Source organism: Lissotriton vulgaris, chromosome 6 (assembly GCF_964263255.1).
Source record: "Lissotriton vulgaris chromosome 6, aLisVul1.2, whole genome shotgun sequence".
NCBI lineage: Eukaryota > Metazoa > Chordata > Amphibia > Caudata > Salamandridae > Lissotriton > Lissotriton vulgaris.
In genome coordinates this window covers 398,774,010-398,798,100 of record NC_141694.1, presented here as the reverse complement: position 1 = coordinate 398,798,100, position 24,091 = coordinate 398,774,010, and the positions used below count along the sequence as shown (strand labels likewise).

The 24,091-nt window shown below is 41.8% G+C and overlaps 1 protein-coding gene across 1 annotated transcript in view; it reads left to right on the top strand.

Moving 5' to 3' along the window:
- The window catches only part of CSMD1 (CUB and Sushi multiple domains 1), a 3,932,590-nt gene that overhangs the window by 839,042 nt on the left and 3,069,457 nt on the right, over positions 1 to 24,091 (top strand). The window contains exons 4-5 of the mRNA XM_086925641.1: positions 1,446 to 1,640; positions 16,299 to 16,506. Coding sequence (XP_086781767.1) covers positions 1,446 to 1,640; positions 16,299 to 16,506 — 403 coding nt within the window. The remainder of the gene's footprint in view (positions 1 to 1,445; positions 1,641 to 16,298; positions 16,507 to 24,091) is intronic.

Here is a 24,091-nt window from a genome sequence, read left to right as displayed (position 1 = left end):
TGGGAGTTTTGTTACGAAAAAACAAAAAGATTTTAAAAAGTTTGGTGAGCAGCCATAACCAACAATCGATGTCCACCAAACTCTTTCTACACCAGGTCAATGGTTCCTTTAACCCCTCCCATGCTCATGACGGAGCCGCTCCGTCATGAGCATCGGCTGAGCTGTGCTCATGACGGAGCGGTTCCGTCATGGCCCTGCCGCCGCGCCTAAGCTGTGCTGATTTCGTGCCTGCGCTGCGCGTTCTATTAAGCGGGCGGGCCATGACGGAACCGCTCCGTCATGAGAACAGCGCAACCGCGGCTCGTGACGGAGCGGCTCCGTCACGAGCATGCGAGCGCTGCTCGGGCGCCCCCCCCCCTAGCGCTGCGGCGGAATTGCCGCTGCAGCGAAGGGGTTAAGGGCTAGATGTAGGTAGAATAGATTTACCGATTTTAAATTACCGAATTTTACCGATTCGGTAATTGATAATCGGTAAATCTATGGTGTCGACATGTAGGTATTCCAGATGTGCTGGAATACCGAATCGGATGATTTCGGTATTTACCGATTCGGTAAATACTGAATCGGTAATGCTCATGCATTCCTATGGGCTTTGAAGCCCATAGGAATGAATGGGCATTACCGATTCGGTGTTTACCGAATCAGTGAATACTGATTTTCACAAGGGTGCAGGGGGTGTCACTTTGACACCCTCTGGCCCCCCCAAAACAGGTTTGGGTGCCATGTGGCAGGCATACATGCCCTATGGGCAGGTCTGCCTGTCACATGGCATAGGTGTGCATGCACCCATGTGCATGCACACCGGAATCAGTATTTTACCATCAAATTGGATTTTATGGTAAAATACCGATTCGGTAAGGCTCCTGGGACTCTGAAGAGTCCCACCTACATATGGGTGGCTCAGAATCGGTAAATTTACCGATTTTTTATGTTACTGAATCGGTAATTTTACCGATTCGGTAAAATAATGCCCCCTACATGCCTATCACCTATTTACCGATCGGTAACGGCCGAAAATACAGATTTTCGGCCGTTACCGACCGACCTACATCGGGCCCTAAATGTCCAGCCATTTGACAGATGGTAGTCAATCAAGATGGGAAAAGTAATGTCCTCTGCCACCCAGCAAACTTTCAATCGGACCTTTGGTGTGCAATAGAGTAATAGTGCAGAATTCAGAGTCAGATATTTGGAATATGTATTTGCAGCTGTCACGTGTCAATACCTTGTAGTCGATCAAGAAGCATAGATGGCATTTTCTGTCATTTCAGCTAACAACAAATGTAAGTCTAGAGAATTATACATTAGTGTTTATTTTGCAAGTGACACGTCCAGTATCTAATATCTATTGACTGAAGCAAAGTAGAGTTAGGTATGTGTTTGTATTTTTGCAAAAATATGTGACACAGTTTGTTATATATTATGTTTTTCTTTTGAATCAACAGTGTTACCCAGTCACACCTGTGGAAATCCTGGTGAGATCGCTAAAGGGGTTCTTCATGGAACACGGTTTAACATCGGTGATAAAATTAGATACAGTTGTGTCTCAAACTACATCATGGAAGGACATTCTACTTTGACATGCATCGTTAGTCCTGGTAATGGTGCATCCTGGGATTTTCCAGCTCCTTTTTGCAGAGGTATGCAAGCAAATGGCAACAATGTATCTAGCTGATTTAAAGATGTATGTTATTGTAATTGTATAGGCTAAATATGAATCAGATAGATGCAAATATAAAATTGAATGAACAAAATAAGAGGTAATATATTTATCAGGTATTCATATTTTAACAATTATTACATAAATAGGGAAACACTTTAAAAGTTAACCTCAAGGTCTCTGGTCAGTGCTGAATACAACAGCCAGCCATCAGGTAGCTGGAGAAGCAGAGCGAAACGAAGACAGACTGCAGGGTCCACACTGGGAAGGAAGGAAGGAATATCTGAGCCTCCACAAGCTGTGGGAGGAGAAGGAGGAGGTGGCTGAGAGCCCAAGCCCTTTGCAAAGAGGTTAGTGCATTAGTCATTGCCACCATCTGTGGTCCACGTAAAAGGCTGGCATTAGGTCAGTGCGGATTTCGACATTTAGGTAGCTGAGGGGTGTCTGTCGTCAACATCCACACACATGGTTAACAAGGAGCTAGGGTTATCATTCCTGTCAGACAATATGTCCCTTCCCCCTCTGATTAGGTGGCTTTGGAGCTTGATAGGTGTTAGATTAGTTAGTTGGTTGAAATTCATATGGGACACTTTTGTGAAACTAGGCAGGCTAGCTCCGTTTGAGTTGCCTCTGGATCATTTTTTCTGTGGAGAATGACTGAGAGGGAGGCAATCGAGATTAAGAAACCGCTGGTTCACCAACATGCCTTGCTTGTAACCAGTCCTGCCATTAAACCCTACCTGCTTAGTACTCTAAATGTCCACCAGTCCACTATTTCTTCCTCCTCACTAGATTCATGTTTAATCAGTACGAATTGCTGCTTGCATACCCAAATCATGTATAATGGAGTGAAGAGCTATGTCCGTGTACCTGTGATCATTTTTCCCCACAGGCTCTTTTGCACTTTATCTTTTCTGTAGTTTCCTCGCAGAATGGTTTTATTGTCTCTATCAAATCTTCACACTTTGTACAGATTAAGCACACCCTAATGTTTTTACAGCTACTCCCAGATGTTTACTCAACTTATGCCGTTTCTTGTTTCCTTGCCTCGTCATCACTGAGGTAGAAGAAATAGCTGGAAACATTGGGGGATTCTACCTGAGTGTTTCTTTTTCTGTCATTTGTACATTGCACTTTATCATGTAACTGCTCTGCTTAAAAAATCATTAATTGGCAAGTGAATACTTGTTACGGTTTATCCTGATGGACTTTTATATCAAAAGATATTGTCTGCATAATTAGTGTGCAGTGTTGACAAAGGTAGGTCTGTTTGTGGATGAACTGCCTTTTAAATCATATCTTTTATTGTCTTTCAATATTTTAATTGTTGTCTGAATAGTGTCAATGAAAGTGTATTGTATGTTTTAGTTTTTTTAATCTAATTTTATGCTCTCATGTAGACCGAACAAAGTAATTCTTGACTTGAATAAAAAGTGCAATGAGAGGCCTTCACCCGGTGCAGCTAGCAAACTGGCAAATATAACATCCTCACCATGCTTAGTGCAGGCACACATAAACCACTTAGGTACAGACCTATTGGGAAGAAGAACAGATATTGCTCTTGAACCAATTTCCAAAGTCCAAGAAAAATGCAAAAAACTATTAATTAGATTTATGGGGTGAAATAATTCACCTAATCGCCGTGAGGAAAGTACACCCCTACCTGAAAGTTCCCTTCTGAACACAGTGGCAGTGGGCATGATTAGTATGGATCATGGTGCTTCCGAAATTGTGCCAAAAGTATGGCAGGCTGGCGCCACCAACATCAGCCTAGAAATAAATACACCATTAGCCACACTGCTACTTCTAATCACTCTCTGTCCCCCAATGAGCTTCACAATGAACACTTGGCAAAATCTGGCTTAAACAGAAGACGGCCTAGACAGCTCTGCACTGAGCAGAGGAAAACGAGTAACTGCCTATCCTCTCGAGAACCATATACAAACAACTACCAGAGCACATGAGAGTTTTTCCAACAATTACTCGAAAAGCGTCTGTGTATCCCATGTGTTTAAATGGGACAGCCAAAGGACGCGGGCTAGGATCGACAGAGTATGTAGGTGGTAAGCCTACACCTGCAACACTTGGTGTAAGGACAAAGGAATTAGTAGTCTCTCATTGAATACAGCCAGTGTGGAATCGAAACTTGAGGATAATAATTTGCAAGCTCTAAGGAGATTTGTTGTTTTCAGAAGACGTGGGCAGTGGATACCAATATGGCCACGTTGGAACTCCCAGACTACACAGATTTCGCCATCGAGGTAGCAAGACCAACGGAAGGAGAAGAACTAGATGTCTTTCCACCTGGATCTCAACAAAACTAGATTGCACAGCAACATAAATCTCATCATTCATGACTCGATTGTTGATGCTGTATGTTAGATTGTCTAATGTCCAAAAAAAAGTGCATCGTAATTGAAGTCTTGAATGTGTACCTGAACCCTAGCCACTGTGACAAACCGGAGGACCACACTAGCAGCTTTAAAACAAATTATTTGTGATATGAAGACTAAGGTGAATGGTATTGATAAGCACTATATGATAGTTTGTGGAGATTTTAATATCCACCCACCTGAAGGCCTATAGGAGAAAAACTAAGAAAAAAGGACATGAGCTTGGCATCTCATTATCAGAAAAGGAAAGACTTTTTCCACTTATCAGATATAGAAAAGGGAAGTTATTGGTTAACTTTCTCTACGAGCTGAACCTAAGCTTTTTAAATGGCCGAACCATCTCGGAACACCATGCGGCTCCTACATTTCAAAGCAGTAAGAGAACCAGACTGATCGACTACATGCTATTCCCAAATAATCTTTGGGATCTAGTCCAGCAACCTGAGAGTGATTGCGACCCTCTATGTTTCAAGTGTGAAATCCTGGCTGGACAGAAAAATGGCAAATGTTTCACCACTAGTATTGTCCCCAAAAACACTAGAAGAGCGGTTAAAATGGAATGTAGAGAATTATTTGAATGAGAACGATATATTGATGGCATCCTTAGAATACTTTTTTGTCAAATATCTGTAAAGCAGAGAGCAATGCCTACTGTGCCATATTAGCAAACTACAACATGCTTTCAAGTGAGCTTACATGCTACTGGTCCGCAGCCAGTTATAGTGCCATGAAACCTGAAATTGGTTGGTAAAAAACAGGATTGTAGAACTGCTAAATTTAAACTGACGAGAATGTACAATAGTCGATATGTTTCTCTCGGAAATTAGGTAGCATTTAAAACTACAAGGAGCAATCGAACCATCAGCAAGTGGTTTGGAAAACCTGATCAAGACAACAGAGGAAAAAGATAGTACATGTTTTTTGGGGGAAAAATCACTGGAATATTTAAGGAAGGAAAGTTGTGGTAGGTGGTGGGAGTGTCACTGGGCGCTGACATGGGAAGGGGGTGGATCAGAGTGGGGGGTAGCAAACTACGTATCGCTCTTGCTCCACTCCTATATTGCTTACGTTTAAATCAAAATCGTTATGTGGCGTCATATCTGAGAGCAATACTTGAAGAATCTGCCCTAGAAACAACCCAATACAACCTCTGGTCAAATGATGTGAAAAGCTGTTAAAAGAACTCTGGCTTGGTTATCTTTGGTGAACTCATTTATTTTGTTGGTGCCACAGCTGGCACGGTCAAAGAAATTTTTCTGAATTCAAAACTCAAGACACGCATAGAGCTTGCACATCCCTCAAAATTGACTTGTAACTGCCTGCAACAGAAACAAGCACTGGGTAAGGAACTATATTTAAATTATATCACCTCCGTTGCACGTCACACTTTATACTTAAACGTTCGTCAAGGCACTTTACCCATTAAATCGTACCTCACTATATTTGCTGCCAATCATCCTAACTCCGACCTTTATCACTGTGAATTTGGAGTCCGGGAGACAGTAACACACTTTATGGTAATTTGCACAAAAAACTAATATAAGTACCTACATTCAAAATTGCTTGTACCACTGTTTCTGTTTTAAGAGAAAAGGATAACATAGGGGTATTAAGGGACCGTGGCTGTGAGTATTTTAAAGGAACGAGGGTCGCTTACTGTGAAATACCATGAACACAGTACCATAACTTCTACTACTGTTGTGTAATCAGACATATGAGCATTGGTACTTTAGGATAACAGTGACACAACTATTTTGCCTTCATTGTGGTCACATGAAATATGTCTAAGCCTAGACGTTTTTTAAGTGCTTTGCAGGACATTTTTCGCACCTCATTGATGCGCTTTTAATAAATGAAATTGAATTTCCATTTGGACACTTGGCATAGAGTTCATTGTATCTCTATGTAATATGGTTTATGGTATATCACAGTAAGGGACCCTTGTCCCTTTAAAAACCTTGTACCAATGTTTAAGCAGTTCTTGACCAAAACTTACACAGAAGCACTAGCACTTTGCTTTAGATTGGATCGTCCGGCAATACATACAATTGTGGGAAGCTTTATAATGAGTGTTGGCAGTGGGGGTCCTTATCGCTTACCTCCACCATCTAATGCTGGAGGTGGGAGCCCCCGACCCCTTGCTTCAACGTTAGGCTAAGTAAGGACATGGTCTGAGATAGCCCTGCTCACCCCCTTAGTAGCTTAGCACCAGCAGCCAGGCTTATCTCCAAGGCACAAGTGTACAATATGTGCAACCACACTCGCAGCAACCCAATGATGTCACCACAAATAGACTCCATACAAGTTTTTATAAAATTAGTATAATCTTTATATCAGAAGTTATATGATATGACCACACAACACAAAATCAACATATAAAACTGGTAGTATTCTTTCCGGTGCGTTGGTATGTTCTAATCCCAACCACTGCTTCTAACCAAAAGTTAAGCTCACTTATAACCATTTCCAAAAGATTAGGCCAGTCGTATTGCTAGAATCACACATGTTGCAAAAGAAAACAAATACTGCAATGCGTAACAATATTCTCTTGTATTGTGTCAACAGAGAAACAATGCCATACGTAGCACCACTGTCATGTACTTTGCAATAGAAGAAATAATGCAATGCGTATCACTACTAGCATGCCCTGTACCAGGAAGAAACAAAGCAATGAGTCACGCTACAATCCTGTACGGTGCAATGAAGAAATAGTGCACTGCGCCACGTTATAATCAGATACTGTGCAAGGAAGAAATAATGTTCTGCTCCATATTACAATCAGGTAATCTGCAAACTGTGCAGACTTTACTTCATAATTGGTGCACACCCTACCCAGGCACTCCTCACCAGCGCCTCAATTTGCACACCGACGCACACCCTGCATGTCTGAGTCTCGCCTCTTCTCTGGTGCTCATGATGACCCGGTGCCCTCTTCATCAGCACCTCTACTTGCACCTCGACATGCACCCTGCGTGTTCGAGGCTCGCCTCTTCTCCGGTGCTCACGATGACCTGGCGCTCTTCACCAGCGTCTCTGCTTGCACCTTGACACGCACCCTGCGCGTTCAAGTCTCTCCTCTTCTCCCGGTGCACACGATGTACAGGCGCTCTTCACCTGGCTGCACCACGACACGCACTCTGTGTGTTCGAGACTCACTTCTTCTTTCGGTACACACAACGTCCAGGAGCTCTTCACCCATGCCCTGGCTGCAACACGATACTCACACTGCGCGTCCGAGTCTCACCTCTTCTCCCATTGAACAAGATGACCAGGCGCGCCTCACCAACACCCTGGCTGCACCACGCCACGCACACTGCACGTCTGAGAATCATTTATTTTTTTGGTGCACACAACGACCAGCCAGGCGCTCCTCAACGATGCCCTGGCCTGCACCATGACACGCACACTGCGCGTCTGAGTTTCACTTTGTCTCCCCGTGCATACAACGACCAGGCGCTCCTCACCAACGCCATGCCTGCACCTCGACCCACACCCTGTGCATCTGAGATTCCGCTTACTCCTGCAAAAGCATGAACACACTGCGTTGCTTGGGACTTCTCCAGAAACTTTTATGATCCTGTATTTCCAAACAGGGAGCCAGCTCACCTCGGGCCCTTGGGGTTACCAGACACAGCACAAAGTCTTCTTCAAGCTGGTGGACCCAGTGCCTCCAAGCACAGTCCCAACAGCCTCTCCCTTGGTTAGAACAGCAAACTGTAGACCAGCCCCAGACCACTAAACAAAGATTGGTTTTTCCACAGCTGTCTCTTCAGTTGCTTCTTCTTTTTGCCACATTAGAGAAAAAATTGATAATTATGGTTTAGATCTTACTCCCGATCAGTTTGCAGCCAGTCCTAACTATTCAAATGTTGCCACCTGATTTTCAAGGTTGTTATGAAGCCTGTTTTTTAATGTGTTCTTGCTGTATTTTTTATTAGGGTTTTACATGTCATAGCACAATATGCACTTAATAATGAAGATGATATAACATAACAGACTTATTTCAAAAACATCTTTCACACACGTTTCAACTACAGTTGGTAAAAGTGATGTCAGCACAATTCATTTCTTTAGCCATTTTCATACCTTGCACCATTCATGGCATACAAATTATACTCTGTATAACAAATTATACTGTGTACTAACTCTAAGAGGCTGTGGGTGAGCCTCTTTTAGCCATTGACTTATTTTGGTCAAAACCATCAGCCATTGGATGAGACATTCTCAATCATATCTTGAATCAACGCACAGATGCATTTTAGTTTCGTTGTTTTTCAAGTGGCTCTTTGCGGTTGGTCTTACACATCTCTTGTACTGTTGTCAGAACTGATTTATAGCTATAATTAGTTAGCAACTGTCCAAGTAGCACTATGGTGTGAGCGCTAACAAAAGCATCAGAGAAAAATGAATGGCTCACTGGGCAAAGCCAAAGTCCATGACCCCAGGGGTTTTGGGTGGTTGCTTAAATGCAGGGCACATCTCACTGTCATAGCACTGCACCCACAGATCACTGGATGTGTTTCAACGATATGTATACTGTGGTTTCAACGTCGGAGTGATGTGTCTGTGGCTTTCACGTTCTAATTAGGGGTTTGTTCAAGGTGAGTGGCTGCTCCCACCATGTTGCAATCTTTCAACCCAGTGTTTTCTGGGGGATTGAAGCATTGATTGGTTTCAGTGATGTCATCAATGATTCATTAGTGATGTGTTATGTGATATCCCCTGTGGTGTAGTCAACAAGCCCATTTTTTATGTTTTCAGTTATATCATAATTCAGAAGATCATAAACCATACATTGTGGTGGTATTATCATGGTTGAATCATTCACAATAGATATTGAAATCACACTAGCCCCTTGAAGACTATTGAAAGAGCCTTGCTGCATTCTTGGGTCTGCTATTGTCCTTCAGGTGCCTGCATTTTTGTATATGTACTCCATGGGAGTGTACTGGTTAGAGTTGGTCAAATTGCTACGATAATTGGTTAAGACAGAGGCTGAAAAGCAAAGTTCCAATTGCTTGCACAATGAGCTTTAATTGGAATGTTCCTTAAAGGATGAGCTGAATTATTGTAACAAGAAACGTATGCATAGAGCGCCTTCAATTGAGCAAGTCAGGGACAGCATTCTGGCATCCAGTTTATTTTAAACACCTATCAATGTTTTAGACAGATTAATAATGTTAATGGGTACATAGAAAATGTGAGAAACAGAAGTGTGTAGGAGGAGAAACCAGCCTGAATCTGCTTTCCAATTATAAAATGTCCAGTATGTGCTCAGCATTTTTCATTACTGAAGATGGATTGCTTAATTTTTTTGTAGCATTTATTTTTCTGATGCCGCGACTGCTTACTCGCTAGAACAAAAAGGTAAACAGGTAGTGACGAAACCAATAGGCTTTATGTTTGTATAGTGTACCATGCAAACATCAATGGTTTTAGCTTTTCAGTGTGTGTTCTACAAAGTGTAGGAGCTTATCCAGATCACAGATAAGTACTATTCTGTATCCTGACAATTAAGTTACCTCAAAGATGTTTATCTCTCCATTTTAAGGCTTATGGTTTATTTGTCAATCAGGATGGGTAAGATATGGAAGGTATACCTAGTTGTCCAGAATAATGACAATATGTTCACGTGTTTAAAGAAATATGATGCCTTAAGTGGGAATTCACATACTCCTAGCACAGGCAACTGCAGTTTGTTATTTTGCTCCCAATTCTACGACTGTCTCTGATGTGAGCATCTGTATCAGTGCTGTCATAAATGTGATGTCATGTGCGATATATTCATGAATACCAATTTTGTGTAACACATTTGCCATTATAGTTCTTGGTTTTCCATTCACGAGAGACATGCTTAAATTTACCCCAGAAGAGTGTTTACTAAACATGAGCTAATCACTTGAATCTAGGTCATCTATAGTTATGGATAAGACTTGCACTGGAACTGTCATTTTTGTGACTGTCATTTCAGATGATAGACAAATACACTCATTATTATGGCACATGCTTGATACATAAATCTTTGCTACTCTGTTCCAAATTTTGCACAAATACAGAGAATCTGACAGACTATGCCTTATTTGTTGATAATATAAGCCTTGTTAATATTTTTTGTAAATATTTTCTGCTTACACAAGTAGCAGCTTAAAGCTGATCTAACATGTATATAAGCTAGGTTATTATCCATGCATTTATTAGTGATTATAGCATTTTCAACTAGAATCCTGAAGGCATCTATGGATATACCCAAGTTAAATTATCTGCTGACCATGTTCTGACCCTAACTTTCATAAGAACACATGCATATCTAAAATGCATAATAGCATCACAGAGTAAGCCCATATTTATAAGATCACAAGGGGACAGACAGGTGCAAAATGCCCCCATTCCTTACAAAAGACATCACGTTGATGTACAAAAACAACATACATTTTATGGCCCTATGCAATTATTTTCAGATCTCAGCAAAATATATAAATCAATAACCTAAAAAACATATATTAATGGGTGCATTGGTTAAGCTAATACAAAACACACCTTGTGCAGTCAATTGGCAACATAGATCCTTTTCTGTTGATCATCAGGGTAGTCTAAAACAAAAAAAGAATATTAAATTCTGAATGAATTAAATATCTTTTCTCCCATATGATATTTTGTAATCTGTACAGTTGTTTATAATCTAACGTGCAGACCAGCACACAACACATTTGTTTTGTTTGCCATTACTGTATGTAGAGCTTCATTGGCATTACTGTCCCACATGTTGTAGAAAACAGATACTTGGTTATACATTCACTGGGCTGGAATCTCCAGGCTTCAGGGAAAATGGCTGGTGAGCATGGATGTGCTGACCATTTGTTCAAATTGCTTATCTAAAAATATTTTAATTCATGATCTGTGGAACAAATTTGGACAGGTGATCCTGTGAATCCATATTGGTCTCAAGGTTTCCAAAAACATTTGTGTGATCCATTTGCCTTAATTTGCCTTGACAGCAGAGAGAGAAGCACTGGACTTAGTGAGAAAGAATGGACTTACTGGACGAGCCTATCATGTGATCACATTAAAAAAATACATATATTTTGAGTAGATTGATCTGTAGAACCAACACAGCAGAGACAGCTGATCCCATGAAACCACATTGGCATTATGGCTCCCAGAGACCTTTGTGTGCTCCATCTTGGAAATTAATTTGTTGCTCCCCAAAACTCCCTGAAAAAAAACTGGAAATCCTTAGAGCCTAAATGGGCCTTGGGATCTGGGAGAATATGTACATTTCTTGCTCTGAAGTCAGATTCTACTAACTGCTACATATTCAGGGAATACATGGACTGGATGCAGAGCATGGTCCTGATTCTGCTATACACAGCTTAAGCAAGTGTGTAATAACTGAAAGTGAGTTAGGGGCTGAGATTAGGTAGTAGACACAGGCCAAACCCTGCAAACCAATTTGACTTAATATGGACAGTTTGTTGCCATAAACTCTTACATTTGCCAATGCCCAAAGTAAACCATTCAAAATATACCTAAAAATTATTTATTAAGGAAAAGTTATGGGTCTATACTCAGAAGGTATAAACATGTTTTTAATATAGAAACAATTGAAAATTGCTTGACAAATGTTAATTGAGTGGAATTTACAGTTTTGGTACAAACAATCTGAATCACTGAAATTAATTATCTATGGTAAGCAGTGCAACATCATTCACTCATGTATTGATCAGGATCTCAGAGATAATGTTGCAGTTGATGTCACTAATATCCATAATGTATCACTTATGGGGCTGGACCTATCAGAACAGAGCCTGGTTGGAAGTTGTGCATCTACTGCACAATATAATGGGAATAGTACAATGATAAGGGTACTGATCCGGCTATAGAAAGGTGTTTTCTGAATCAGGGTGTTGAGCATGTACTTCACATTCCAATTAGGGTCTGTTCAAGGTGAGTGGTTGCTGCTTTATATTGTTGTGTATAGGCAATCTTTCTGGCTAGAGTTTTCAGGGGTGTTGGGGCATTGATTGGCTTCAAAAATGTTATCAATGATTCATTAGTGATATGTTATGTGATATCCCATGCGATGCCATCAATGAAGCCATTTGTGAGTCTCCAGTGACATAATTAGGAAGATCAGAAACCATACATTGCAGTGGTAGGAGTGTACTGGTAAAAGTTGGTCAAATTCGTAGCAATACTGGGATAAGACGGAGGCTGAGATGCAAACTTCCAATTGATTGCACAGAGAATTCCAATGGGCATGTTCCAGGGACAGCATTCTGGGATCCAGTTTATTTTAAACACCTATCAATATTTTAGACAGATTAATAATGTTAATGACTGCATGAAAAATGTAAAAACAGAAGTGTGTAGGAGGAGAAAACAACCGGAACCAGCACTCCAATTATGAAGTGCCCAGTCTGAGCTCAGAATTTTCAATGTCTTCAATGCTTCCAGCCTGACATGGTATGGCATAGTTGACAAATGATGGCTCTATTGTATTACAAAGTTTATTTATAAATGGATGGATGCTGGAACCACGGAAGCCATTACCAAACATGGCTTAACAACAAAGTCATTACAATGACCGCAACACTACCATGCATGTCTTTAAAACGCATGTGCCTTTACCACGTTAAGGCATGTATGTTACACGCATGGTAAAAACTTACCGGGTATACATTGTCAGGGCCCTCAACCCTGCAGGGCAGCCTCAGCTGTGGGGACTGAGCATCCCGCTAATTCAACAAGAAACAAAGGGTGCTGAAGCCAATTCACAGTGAAAACACAGCGTTTATTTATGAATTGAAAGGCTGGATGTCCAAAGTTCTTTCATGATGTGTTTCAGCAATAGTGCCTTAATCATTGGTGCAGAGGTAAAAAAAGACAAGTGCTTATAAATTCATGCCTACATGTGACCTTTGGACACATTCCTACCAGTCCCAGAAAGCATCAGTATTCACTGATAAAACCTTCCGTGCTGTAATGCTAATTCAAATATTACTTAATAGCTTCCTTTCACCACAGTACAGAGTAGTTCTAATTATTTCAACACATTCATTTTTAAAGTGCCACATGCTTTTTAAAATACTTTCAACAGACCTCCTTCTTTGGACTTGCTGCTCTATTGTTAATATTATCCCAGAAATGTGTGGTGTCCCCGAATTGCCAGGAAGAGGTGAGTCTGCCTTCCATCTACATTTGTCACCTACGTGATATGCTTATTCTCAGGCTGAATCCTTTCTGCATGTGGAGGCAAGCGGGTCATGCCCCCCATTTCAAACACAAACCTGTCCTCAATTGTCGGGGGCCCCCAGCCCTGCAGGGCAGCCTCAGCTGTGGGGACAGCACATCCCTTTATTTCAATAAGAAACAAAGGGTGCAAAAGCAAATTCACGGTGAAAACACAGCGTTTATTAATGAATTGCTAGGCTGCATGTCCAAAGTTCTTTCATAATGCATTTCGGCAATAGCGCCTTAATCATAGGTGTGAAAGTAACATGACACAGGTGCTTATAAATCTAGACCTTCACGTGACCTTGGGACACATTCCTACCAGACCCAGAATGCATCAGTATTCACATAGTAAAATCTTCTGTGATGTAGTGCTAATTCAAATATTACTTATTAGCTTCTTTTCACCACAGTAAAAGCAAGAGCAGTTCTTATTAGTTCTATGCATTTACTTTTAAAGTGCCACATGCTTTTTAAAATACTTTCAACTCGGAATGTAACGTGAAAATAAGAACATGAACAAACAATATGCTTACAATATTGAGAATGAAGTGAGAAAACAGTATAAAAAAGGAAAACGAGTAAAAGGAGTTAGGCATTTGATTGTGAAGAAAAAACATGGAAAGGAGTATAAAATAGGGAAAAGGAAATAGTGGAAGTAAACTTTGAGAAAAACGGCAGGAAAGGGAAGAGAGAACAGGAAACAAAAAGACAGTACAAGTCATACCTACAGTACACAAAAAGGAATGGGGGATGGCGACACCAGAACACGGCGATGACAGCCCTCGCACCCCACTGGACAGCAGAGAAACTTTGGATAGGAAGGATACTACACATAAAGCAAGAAAAAGGGGTAATTTGAATAGGATATTTTGTATAAAAAGAGGGAAAGAGAGAAGAGAAACAACAAACTAGTACACTAATATCTTGTAAATCGAAAGAAAAGGGAAACATCACTCAATGAACTGCATAAATAGGAAAAACAGCCCTGCAAGACAGAATAAAATAACACTCAGGTAGACTTTGTGGTTTCCCTGACATCCATTCCGCGAGGCTGAAGAAATTCCTGTAGTGCCACTGGGTCCTCCAAGTAGTAGTCTTTTCCTTATAAGTATCCTTGAAAAGGCATGGATAGATCAATCTATATCTGGCATTTATAGATCTCAGCTGAAAACGCAAGTCAATGATTTTTTTCCGATGATCAGCAGTGACTTTAACTACATCCTGAGCAAAAAAAAGCGGTGGCCTTCCCAGTGAATTTGTTTTTTGGTCTTAACAACCAACAAGATTTGAAGGTCAGTATATTGTAGGAAGAACATGATAACTCCACGCAGTTTTGCTGAGATTTTGGGACCAAGTCTATGAGTTTGTTGGATGTTGAATGAGGTAGAGGCAGGCATATCCAGAAGCTTGGGAAGAAAAGTCTGAAAATAAACAGTTGGATTAAAGCACTCCAAGTTCTCGGGGAGACCAAAAATGCAGAGGTTATTTCTGCAATTTCGATTTTCCAAATCTTCAGTGTGCTTTTTGAGGAAAGTTATTTCTGATTCCAGAGACAAGATATGTGAGTAGGCGGATTGTAGAGCTTCTGTTTTTTGTTCCACCACTAGTACTTGTGAATCCAGAGAAGACCATTTGTTGTCCACATATTGCAGATTTTTTTGAATGAACCTTTATTAACATTTGCTTAATAACACAGAGATTTCGATCTATTCAGTACATCCACAGTATTGCATAGAATTCAATTGTAGTACACATTATCACCGTCTGTCAGGCCTCCTCATAACCTGCCGTGGCCGTCCTCCTTGACAAAACTCAGTTATGCACCACATCATTGAGCATTTAATACAGAAATACTAACAGATGTTTACATAGCTCAGGACCAAGTTTAGCCTCCACTACAAGCTGTTGTCTGACCACAATAATCCTGTTTAACAGTTAACCACCTCTATTTTTATCCTTTTGAACCATTCCCCACTCCCTCATATATTGGGGTGTCAGTGGACTCGGTCTCACAATCCTTAGTTAATATATATGTCTTATACAGTGCCCAGGAGTTCTTAGGTCGACTGCGCAGGGGGAGAAGCTCGCTATAATTCTCAGACTGTGTACTGCAATACATCATGTCCCTTGACCAACTGGCTATGCTATTATTAACATCAAATGCTGACAAAATACTCACATTGGCATGAGTTATCTCATCAGAGCAGATCAAATCAAGCAACCAACTTGCTGGACAAGATAGAAAGTTACCAATATGAACCCTGAGCTTGTGTACATGCCGGAGTTCCAACAACTTTGGTTTCGGATACAGATAAGTACACCACCAATTTGGCTCATCTATCATTGTGTAATTTAGTGCTGAAATAAACTGTTTGATGGGATCATCTTTCACCTAGCTACAAGGAAGGTCCACACAAAATTGGGCTGGACCTAAGGGACTTCAGCGCATTACAAAATAAATCCACATGAAAGAAGAAAGTGAATGGCACACTTCTTTCTATTAACACTACATCTTTTTATTACTAGTTCTCAAAGCTACCGTTGTTTGCAAGGCTATTCCTGTATTGGGTGTGAACTCAACAGCATAGTATATGTATGCAACAAAATGATATACTTGGGCTCAGTGATACACTAGCTCATCCCCTAAGCTACATGGTGTTACTTTTTGTTTGTATCATGCTCTCTGTCGCTTTTGTAGAAAATGCATCCTCTCAAGCATTTCCAGGCAACTTATGTGTTTTACAAGAGGGGGCTACTGTCTGGCAGCACATTATCTAACCAAGACCCTTGAGCTTCCACCAATATCCAGGCAACTTTTTGGCATGGACACTGCAAATGATTTTAGTTGTTGTCAAGAGGCTGTATATTATTAAATGCATCAGTTACTGTGTGCGCACCACTGCATATCATTTGGTACAAATGACCACACCAAACTGAGTTGATTGGTATTTAGTATTAGTATAAATTATGACAAATGATAGATTACAAATATTTTCTATCTCTTGCTGTAGCTGAAGGGGCTTGTGGAGGAACGTTACGTGGCACAAGTGGCACCATTTCAAGCCCCCACTTCCCTTCCGAGTACGAGAATAATGCTGACTGTACATGGACAATCCTTGCTGAGCCTGGTGATACTATTGCCCTTGTTTTCACCGACTTCCAGTTGGAAGAAGGATATGATTTCTTGGAAATTAGTGGAACTGAAGCACCATCCATATGGTAGGTACCGAAAATGCAAAGCATTCAGTTTTGTATTTATATTTATCAAATGTCAAAGTATTTTTTAAACGTTTTAAATCTATTCTTTATTTGATGCTTCGTGTTTTGACATTATTAGCGGACTTCATTTTACCTTTAGTAATCTTGAAATATGTATAGAGAGAATGAAAAGGCAAATGTTAGACTGTCATTGTTTCACTGTTCGTTTCAGGGTCGGAACAGGGTTAACATATGTACTTATTCACCGCACTGAAGGAACGTAAGCAAAATAAATAAGTCAGCTACCATAGTGAGGTCTTAGGAGTCTTTTGAATGTGATATATTTGATCACAAATGTCAAATCCAGCAGCAGCCTACAGTGCCTCCTTTCAGTTAGTCGACCAAGCTATCTTATTCCTCACCTTCTAAGGCAGCCATGTTGTTAAGTTCTTGCGTACTAAAAATATTGCGTTCTTACAGTGAAAGTTATAAATATAATTATGTAATTGAGCATATCACAATGACGTGAGTTTATCTTTTAGTGTAATTAATGTCATGCATGAAAAGGTTCATTATTCTAAGTACTACATCTATTATAACAAAAGGTCAACATTTCTTTGTATGTAGGTTATTTGTATGGTAACAGTGCCAATGAGTAATCTCATGTTGGCCTTTTTAAAACTATGTAAGTTACAGATAAAGGTCATGAGAATTTCCTCATGTCTTGGAACCATTCAGGAACACATACAAAATCGTGTTTGCCTTTCAGATTTATATTGCCTATTTTCATTTTCCAAAGTAAGGAATATTGTTTGACAATGGTAAAAATCGGTTAATGATTTTCTAGAACTGAACCTGCCAGCAAATACTACAACACCTTCATGTTTAGGAATGATTTATTTGTGCTTAAGGGAAGGTGTTATGTGTCAGTTGGACCAAATTTAAATTGTGAAACGTTCCAGAATTCACAATTTGAAATATAAATAGCTGATGTCTTCAAAGTTGCTTTCTTTTAAGAGGTCATACTGGAATGTTACTAGATGGGAGTGATGATACATGATGCATAATTGCAAAGAATCAGTGAATTCTGGATGTACCTGAATGTATTCATGACAACAGGTAACGACAGCAATCTATATGTGACATTTCTGGACTAAAGATAGATCTCATTTACTCTAGATTTGTCTCTTGAATGAGCAAAATTGAAAGTATCCTTCTTATCACATATCTTGTTTGGATAGTTTCTGATATAAACCCCTAATTTGTGGTTAATTAGATGCATGCCTTTCTAGAAGTTTCTGCAAGAAGGATTTTACATATAACTAAATACTGAAGAGTTCACTGGGCTCTTCTTTGTGTGCCATTATAAGGAAGGCGGGCACGTATATATTACTTTCTGGTAACACTTTAGAGGTAAAGGCGTATTTGTATTAAGGAAATGTTGATTATGTTAAACATAAGTAACATATGTTTCTGTGGATAAACATCATTTTAGTTTAGTTGTTGCTAAGAAATGTGATCCACAACAGCCTGAGAAGTATGCGCTGAAAGTACAGAATGAGTAAAATGCTACAGTAAAGGCTGTATGTTCAGGTAAAGGCTTTTGGGAAGATTTTTGGTGAAACAACATTATCAGTTTTGCTGTTCTCTGTATGTTGAAAATCATATGCTCTGCAACTGAATCTATGATCTTAAGGTAGAGTTGATTCTCATTGCTGCCAAAGATGTATCTTTATATTTAATTATTGAAAACAATTTCGAAATAGGTAGAAAATTATATTTTGTAAGTTCAGATCTAACAATGCATTGAAGATTTATAAAAATGATTTTTATGTAAAAAAAAAACAAAGCGTTTTCATTCTTTTGTACTTCCTGTGGAATAAAAAAAAAAGGTTTGCTGTTTTAGCTTAAAAGAACTGTTTTTGCCTGGTAGGTCGGAATGGTACAAGCGTATTTTTAGATACACTGGAATACATTTAGGATTCATGACATTTAATGAAGTATTGTATTTGAGCCACCTGCTAGAATTGGAATTTGTTACAATGTGAAAAGTATTGTTGTATTATGGGATAAGAATCCCAAGGCTAAGTACCACTAAAATTCCAGGCTTTTGCTTAAGATTATTTTTTGATTCGTCAACAGGATGTCAACTTCGACAGGTCAGTTTGCACTGCCTTTATACATAGGCTAAGACAACAATAACTATTTTCCTTGTTGAAAGCACTTGGAGGAGAGTAGCTGCCATCTCCTTTGTACCTAAATAGAGAATATCACATTATTCTGAGCTTATCCTTGATTATTGGCATCTCACCTAAGATGGCACTCAGCAAAGCATGTGTATTCTTCTTGGGGACATATCTTGGTGAACTTTATGACAGACGAGTAAGAAACAGTAATTTAGTACAGTTTTTACTGGAGGTAAGCCCTCTCAAATGATAGTGCATACATAAATGTAATGAGAGAGAATGAACGTAAACTTGGTAATGTAATTTGTTAAATGTCGTATACTTGCAAAGCACACAGCTGCCCCAGCAAAGGGGCATCCCGGCGCTGTATACCGCTGGGGAACCCATCCTGGCTTTCCCTGTGAAATGGTCCCTCCTGGGCATCTCCAAGGTGAAGACAAGCATCCCCGGCACTGATGGGGCCGTTAGTAGAGTTTAAGCAATCTATTGTCCAGAGTTGCTGAGTAGGACCCATGGTTAGAGTAGGCACCGAGGCGAGAACTATTGAGTCCGCTGACCATGGCCCAAGACCCTGCCGCGTCGGGAATCAAACCCTAGTCCCGGGCCAACCTCTGCTTCTGGGTCAGCCACCTCTAACCAGTGAGCCATTTGGAAACATTTTAAGTGTTTTTATGAGGATTGTAGGGAACTGTGCATATTTCTTTGATTGTATAAAAGATCAAGGATGTTTTGCAAACATTTTGGATAGGGCATACACATTTGTATAAAAGTACAAAAAAGCATAACAGGACGGCCCATGGGAGCTACTTCAGTGATTACGAGTCACTACAGATATTAGGGAAGCTCTGGAGGATGATTGATCTTGGTTATGATATGTTACTTCATACAAATATACCTGATGCAGGTAAGGTGTGGCATTATGGAAAGCTAGATAAAATTGATAGCTCACCCAAGGGCTGAAACCTGGACTGACTACCATCTAAAGGTAATCCCTACAGCAAAGTGATAGGTACATCTAGCCTATAGAAGGTAGCAATGAGTATAAATACTCAAACATCAAAAAATGTTCCTCTGCCCTATCTGAAAAGCAGCCAACTTGTAGACAGATGCTATCAGGCACTCTGTCTTTATTCAACAGACATACTTAATAACATTTAAAGTACAGGTATATGTGCAGATCATGAAAGAAACAGTTATGGTCTTCCTCTTTAAAAGGTATTGTAGTTGCAAATATTACCACTCATAGAGTATGCATCAGAACTGTATGGAAATCTACTGAAAGATAGCAGTATATTAGCTCTAATGATACCAGCGTTTGGGGCTTGAGTAACCACTTTTATCAGTTGCTCTATGTTAGACCTGGCATCTTTGGCGTGATTACCCCCATCTTTTTGCCTCTGCCTCCTGTATTTTTTGATGCTGTGCTGGATTTCGTTTTTGCTGGTTTAGATGCTTTGGACACTCTGCCACTGCTGACCAGTGCCAGAGTGTAAGTGCTCCCTATGTAAATTGTTATTCTGATTGGATATACATGTTTGGCATATTTGTATTACCATGAAGTCCCTAGTAAAGTGCACTGGGTGTGCCAGGGCTGGTGATGACAAATGCTACTAGTGGGCCTGCAGCACTGATTGTGCCACCCACAGGAGTAGCTCTAAAATGGTGTCTCAGGCCTGCCACTGCAGCGCCTATGGGCAGTTTAGAACTGCCATGTCCTCCTGGTCAGAGTCCCCACTGACCAGGCCTAACCCTTCCCTTTTCGTGCACATCAGTCACCCCTATGGAAGGCCCAAGGTACCCCCCTGGGCAGGGTGCAGTGTATGTGAAAGGTAGAGCATGTACTAGTGCAGGTACCATGCTCTGGTGGTGAATTACAGCCATTTTCGTTTTTCACTATTGTAAGGCTATCTTGCTCCATAGGTTAACATGGGGGATGCTGGCTACAGTGGTTAACAGCATTTCTTCCCATAGGAACAAGATAGGACATAAGTATCTGGTATCCCTGAACTCAGAATTTAATAATACATCTTTTAGGAAAGGTGGTTTTTAAATCCTGTGTTTGAGAACAGCACTTTTAGAAAGTTGCTGTTCTCTTGTCTGACCCTTCTGTGTGCCTGGGCCTGTTTGTGTATTGACTGTCTGGTTTGTGAGTGACAGGGGCTGGGGAATTCCCCCAGAGGCTGGATGAGTCAGCACTAGGCTGAATGAAGCAATTGCAACCTGAGTGGTGGGAGGAGTTAGCACCTGGGCTGAATAGGGCTGTACCTGCCTGCCACAATGCTGGCTCCACCTCCTGCTGGGCGGCTGAGGACCCTGCCCCTCACTCTGAAAGGGAAGATGCAGCCAGCAAAACAAAGTGCTCAGGATCCACCCAGAACTGGTTCAGACCGGGCTCAGGGCCCACATGCACAGAGAGAACAAAGACTTTAGGGGTATAAGTACAGGACCCCTGACAACAGAAAATTAGATCATCCTGGAAATCAAGAAGGAACCTCTGCCAAGGAGAAAGCTGACTCTGAAGAAGGAAGACTGTCCTGCTGTTGCTCTGCTGGACTGACCTGCTGTTGCTTTGCTGCCAAGGAGAGGGGAAGGACTTTGCTGTGAGCTGTGTCCCCTGTCTTGAAGGAATCTCCAAGGGCCTGAGAAGAGCTGGCTCCCTGTTTTTGAAGTCCCAGGAACAAAAGGACTTCACCCCCAGTCTCCCTGAACTCTGCTGAGAGAGTTCTGTCCGTCCTAGAGTGCTTGATCCAGTTGTGGGGCCTCTGGAGGTTGAATCTGAGCTGGGAAGCTTGAGACTAAGCTGAGAACTTGTGAAGCTGAAAAGTGTCGCATCGCTCGCTTGCGGAGCGCATCCCCGACAGTGCGAGAAGTTTCCCGCCGCTACGAAGGTCGAGATCGGCGCAGCGCCTGACGCCGCTGCCGGAGCCGTCGCATCCTTCGTTTGCGGAACGCACCAGACCGGTGCGGGAGAATCGAACATCGCTGCGAGTGTCGTCGCAGAGCCTGTCGTCGCTGGGTGAGATCGCCGCACCGCTTGCTTGCGGACCGCATCACGTCGCTGCGAGCACCGTCGCAGAGCCATCGCATCGAGGAGCTGCGAGAGAGAGGATCACCGCTGGACCGCGCATCGTCGCCCCGGAGATCGTCGCAGCCCCTACGAGATCATCGCATCATGCCTTTTGCGAGAACAGACTTCCCACGGAACCTACGCACCGGAATCTACGCAAGCTGCCTTCCTCCCCATACAGACCGGATTCGTCGCAACACGCCCGCTGCTGCAGCGGGGCTGTCGCATCGCCTCCCCAGGGTCTCAGGAGTGACGCATCGCTTGTTTCCACCGCACCAGCTTCCTGCTTGTGGAACTTTGTTGCATCTAAAAGGTACTGTGAGTAAACGTGACGCATCTGTGAACTTTTCACGCATCTGTGGATTATTTTAACGCAACTTAAAGAACTTTGATTACAACCTGAAGAACTCTTTTGAAACCATATCCTTGAACTGTGTATGTGGGATTTTTGCCGTTTTGGTCTTGTGTAGTTTAGAATAAATATCTTTATTTTCCTAAACTGTTGTGGAATCAGTTGTGGTGTTTTCACTGTGTTACTGTGAGTGTTGGTACAAATACTTAACGCATTGCCTCTGGTTAGCCTAGACTGCTCAGGCCAAGCTACCTTGAGGGCGAGCAGGGGTTATCTGAGAGGGTTATCTCCTTGTCCTGACTAGAAGCAAGGGTCCCTATTTGGACAGTGGTACCTACCTCTGCCAACTAGAGACCCCCAGTTCTAACATTGGTGGTCAGGCGGTGGGATTTGAACTTGTATTTGTACTTGACCCACAGTAATTGGTGTACATCACTAGTGAGTGCAGACCATTACGCCACCGCATACTACTGGTTTTTGAGTTTTTGAATTCTGTGGTTGAGTAACTCTTCGGAAAGCATCATGTCTCAGAATGGGAAGGCACCCAGTGAGAGGGCAGAAGAAGCAGAATTAGAATTTTGCATTGAAGATTTGGGTTCATACAAAGTTGAGCAACTAAGGTACTTCTGCCAGCAGTTTGAGTGCCCCATAAAAAGCGCCTACAGAAAGGAGGAGCTACAGAGAATCTTGAGAGCCCATTGGGAGGCACAAGAGGAAGATGATGTGGATGTAGAAAATGCTTTTCAAAGCACAGATCTGCCAGTGGGCAGAGTAGGCTCAGGAGCGGGCAGCAACCACTCCGGTAGGGGCCTCACCCCAGAAGAGTTACAGGAAAATCAAAGAATAAGAGAATATGACTTGGAAGTCATGAAAATGAAACTGAGGCAATTGGAGTTGGAGAAGGAAAGGGCAGCGGAAGACAAGAGAGAGGCCCGCGCCTTAGAGGAAAAGAAATTGCTTTTGGATCATGAATTGAGAATAAAAGAGCTGGATCTGAAAAACAAGGAGGTGGATGCCAGTTCTAATGGTGGCAGCGCGCAGCCAGTGCATGGGGGTAAAGTATATATTCCCAAAGACCTGGTACAGAATTACCATAGGAGTGAGGATATTTATGCCTGGTTCACTTCGTATGAAATTGCATTGAAGATGAATGATGTGCCTGACAAGTATTGGGGGGCGGGCCTGTGGAAACATTTTGAGGCGTCTGGGAGGAGTGCTCTAGAGCCTTTAGAGTTGACAGGTGCCATGACCTACCCCAATATGAAGGAGGCCTTATGTCTCAGGTATGGCCTTACTCCAGAGCAGTACAGACTGCAGTTTAGAAACTCCAAGAAGAAAGAGTCTGAGACTTGGATGGAGTGTGTGAATGGGTACTCGCGTGCACTGGAAGGTTGGATGAAGGGCAGTAAAGTAACTGATTTGAAGGGGTTGTTGCATTTAATCAGTTGGGAGCACTTGAGTAGTCTTTGTGTTCCAGAGCTGCGCCAGCATCTTTTAGACAGCAAGCTGACAGACCCCATTGAGCTTGCTAAGGAGGCGGACCGCTGGACCAGTACCAGGGTCCACAAGGGAATTGTGGGTACCACAGCCAAAGGTGGGCAGGGTCCCCAGCAAAAGAGTGGGGGGGACAAGGGTAACCAAAAGGAGTTCTCACAAGGGCCCCAAAATAGTTCCCAGGAAAAGGATTCCCAACCCCCCAAGCCTAAACAGCCATGGCCCTCTAAGGGTAGGCGGGACAAGAGAAATAACCAGGGTCCCCCTACCTGCTATCACTGCAACGAGGTGGGCCATATTGCTCCAAAATGTCCCAAGAAGAAGCCCGCACCCACTGGTGCTCCCGCCCCAGCGTTAGCTAGTGTAGCTTTGGGTGGGGATTTGGTTTCTAGTGATTGGGGAGAGCTAGCAGTCATGACCCTTGTCTCGCTAGGAGACCGAGAGATGGTCCCGGAAACCTTACTGCCCTCTAACACTAAGAAATATGGGCAGAAGGTGACCATCAAT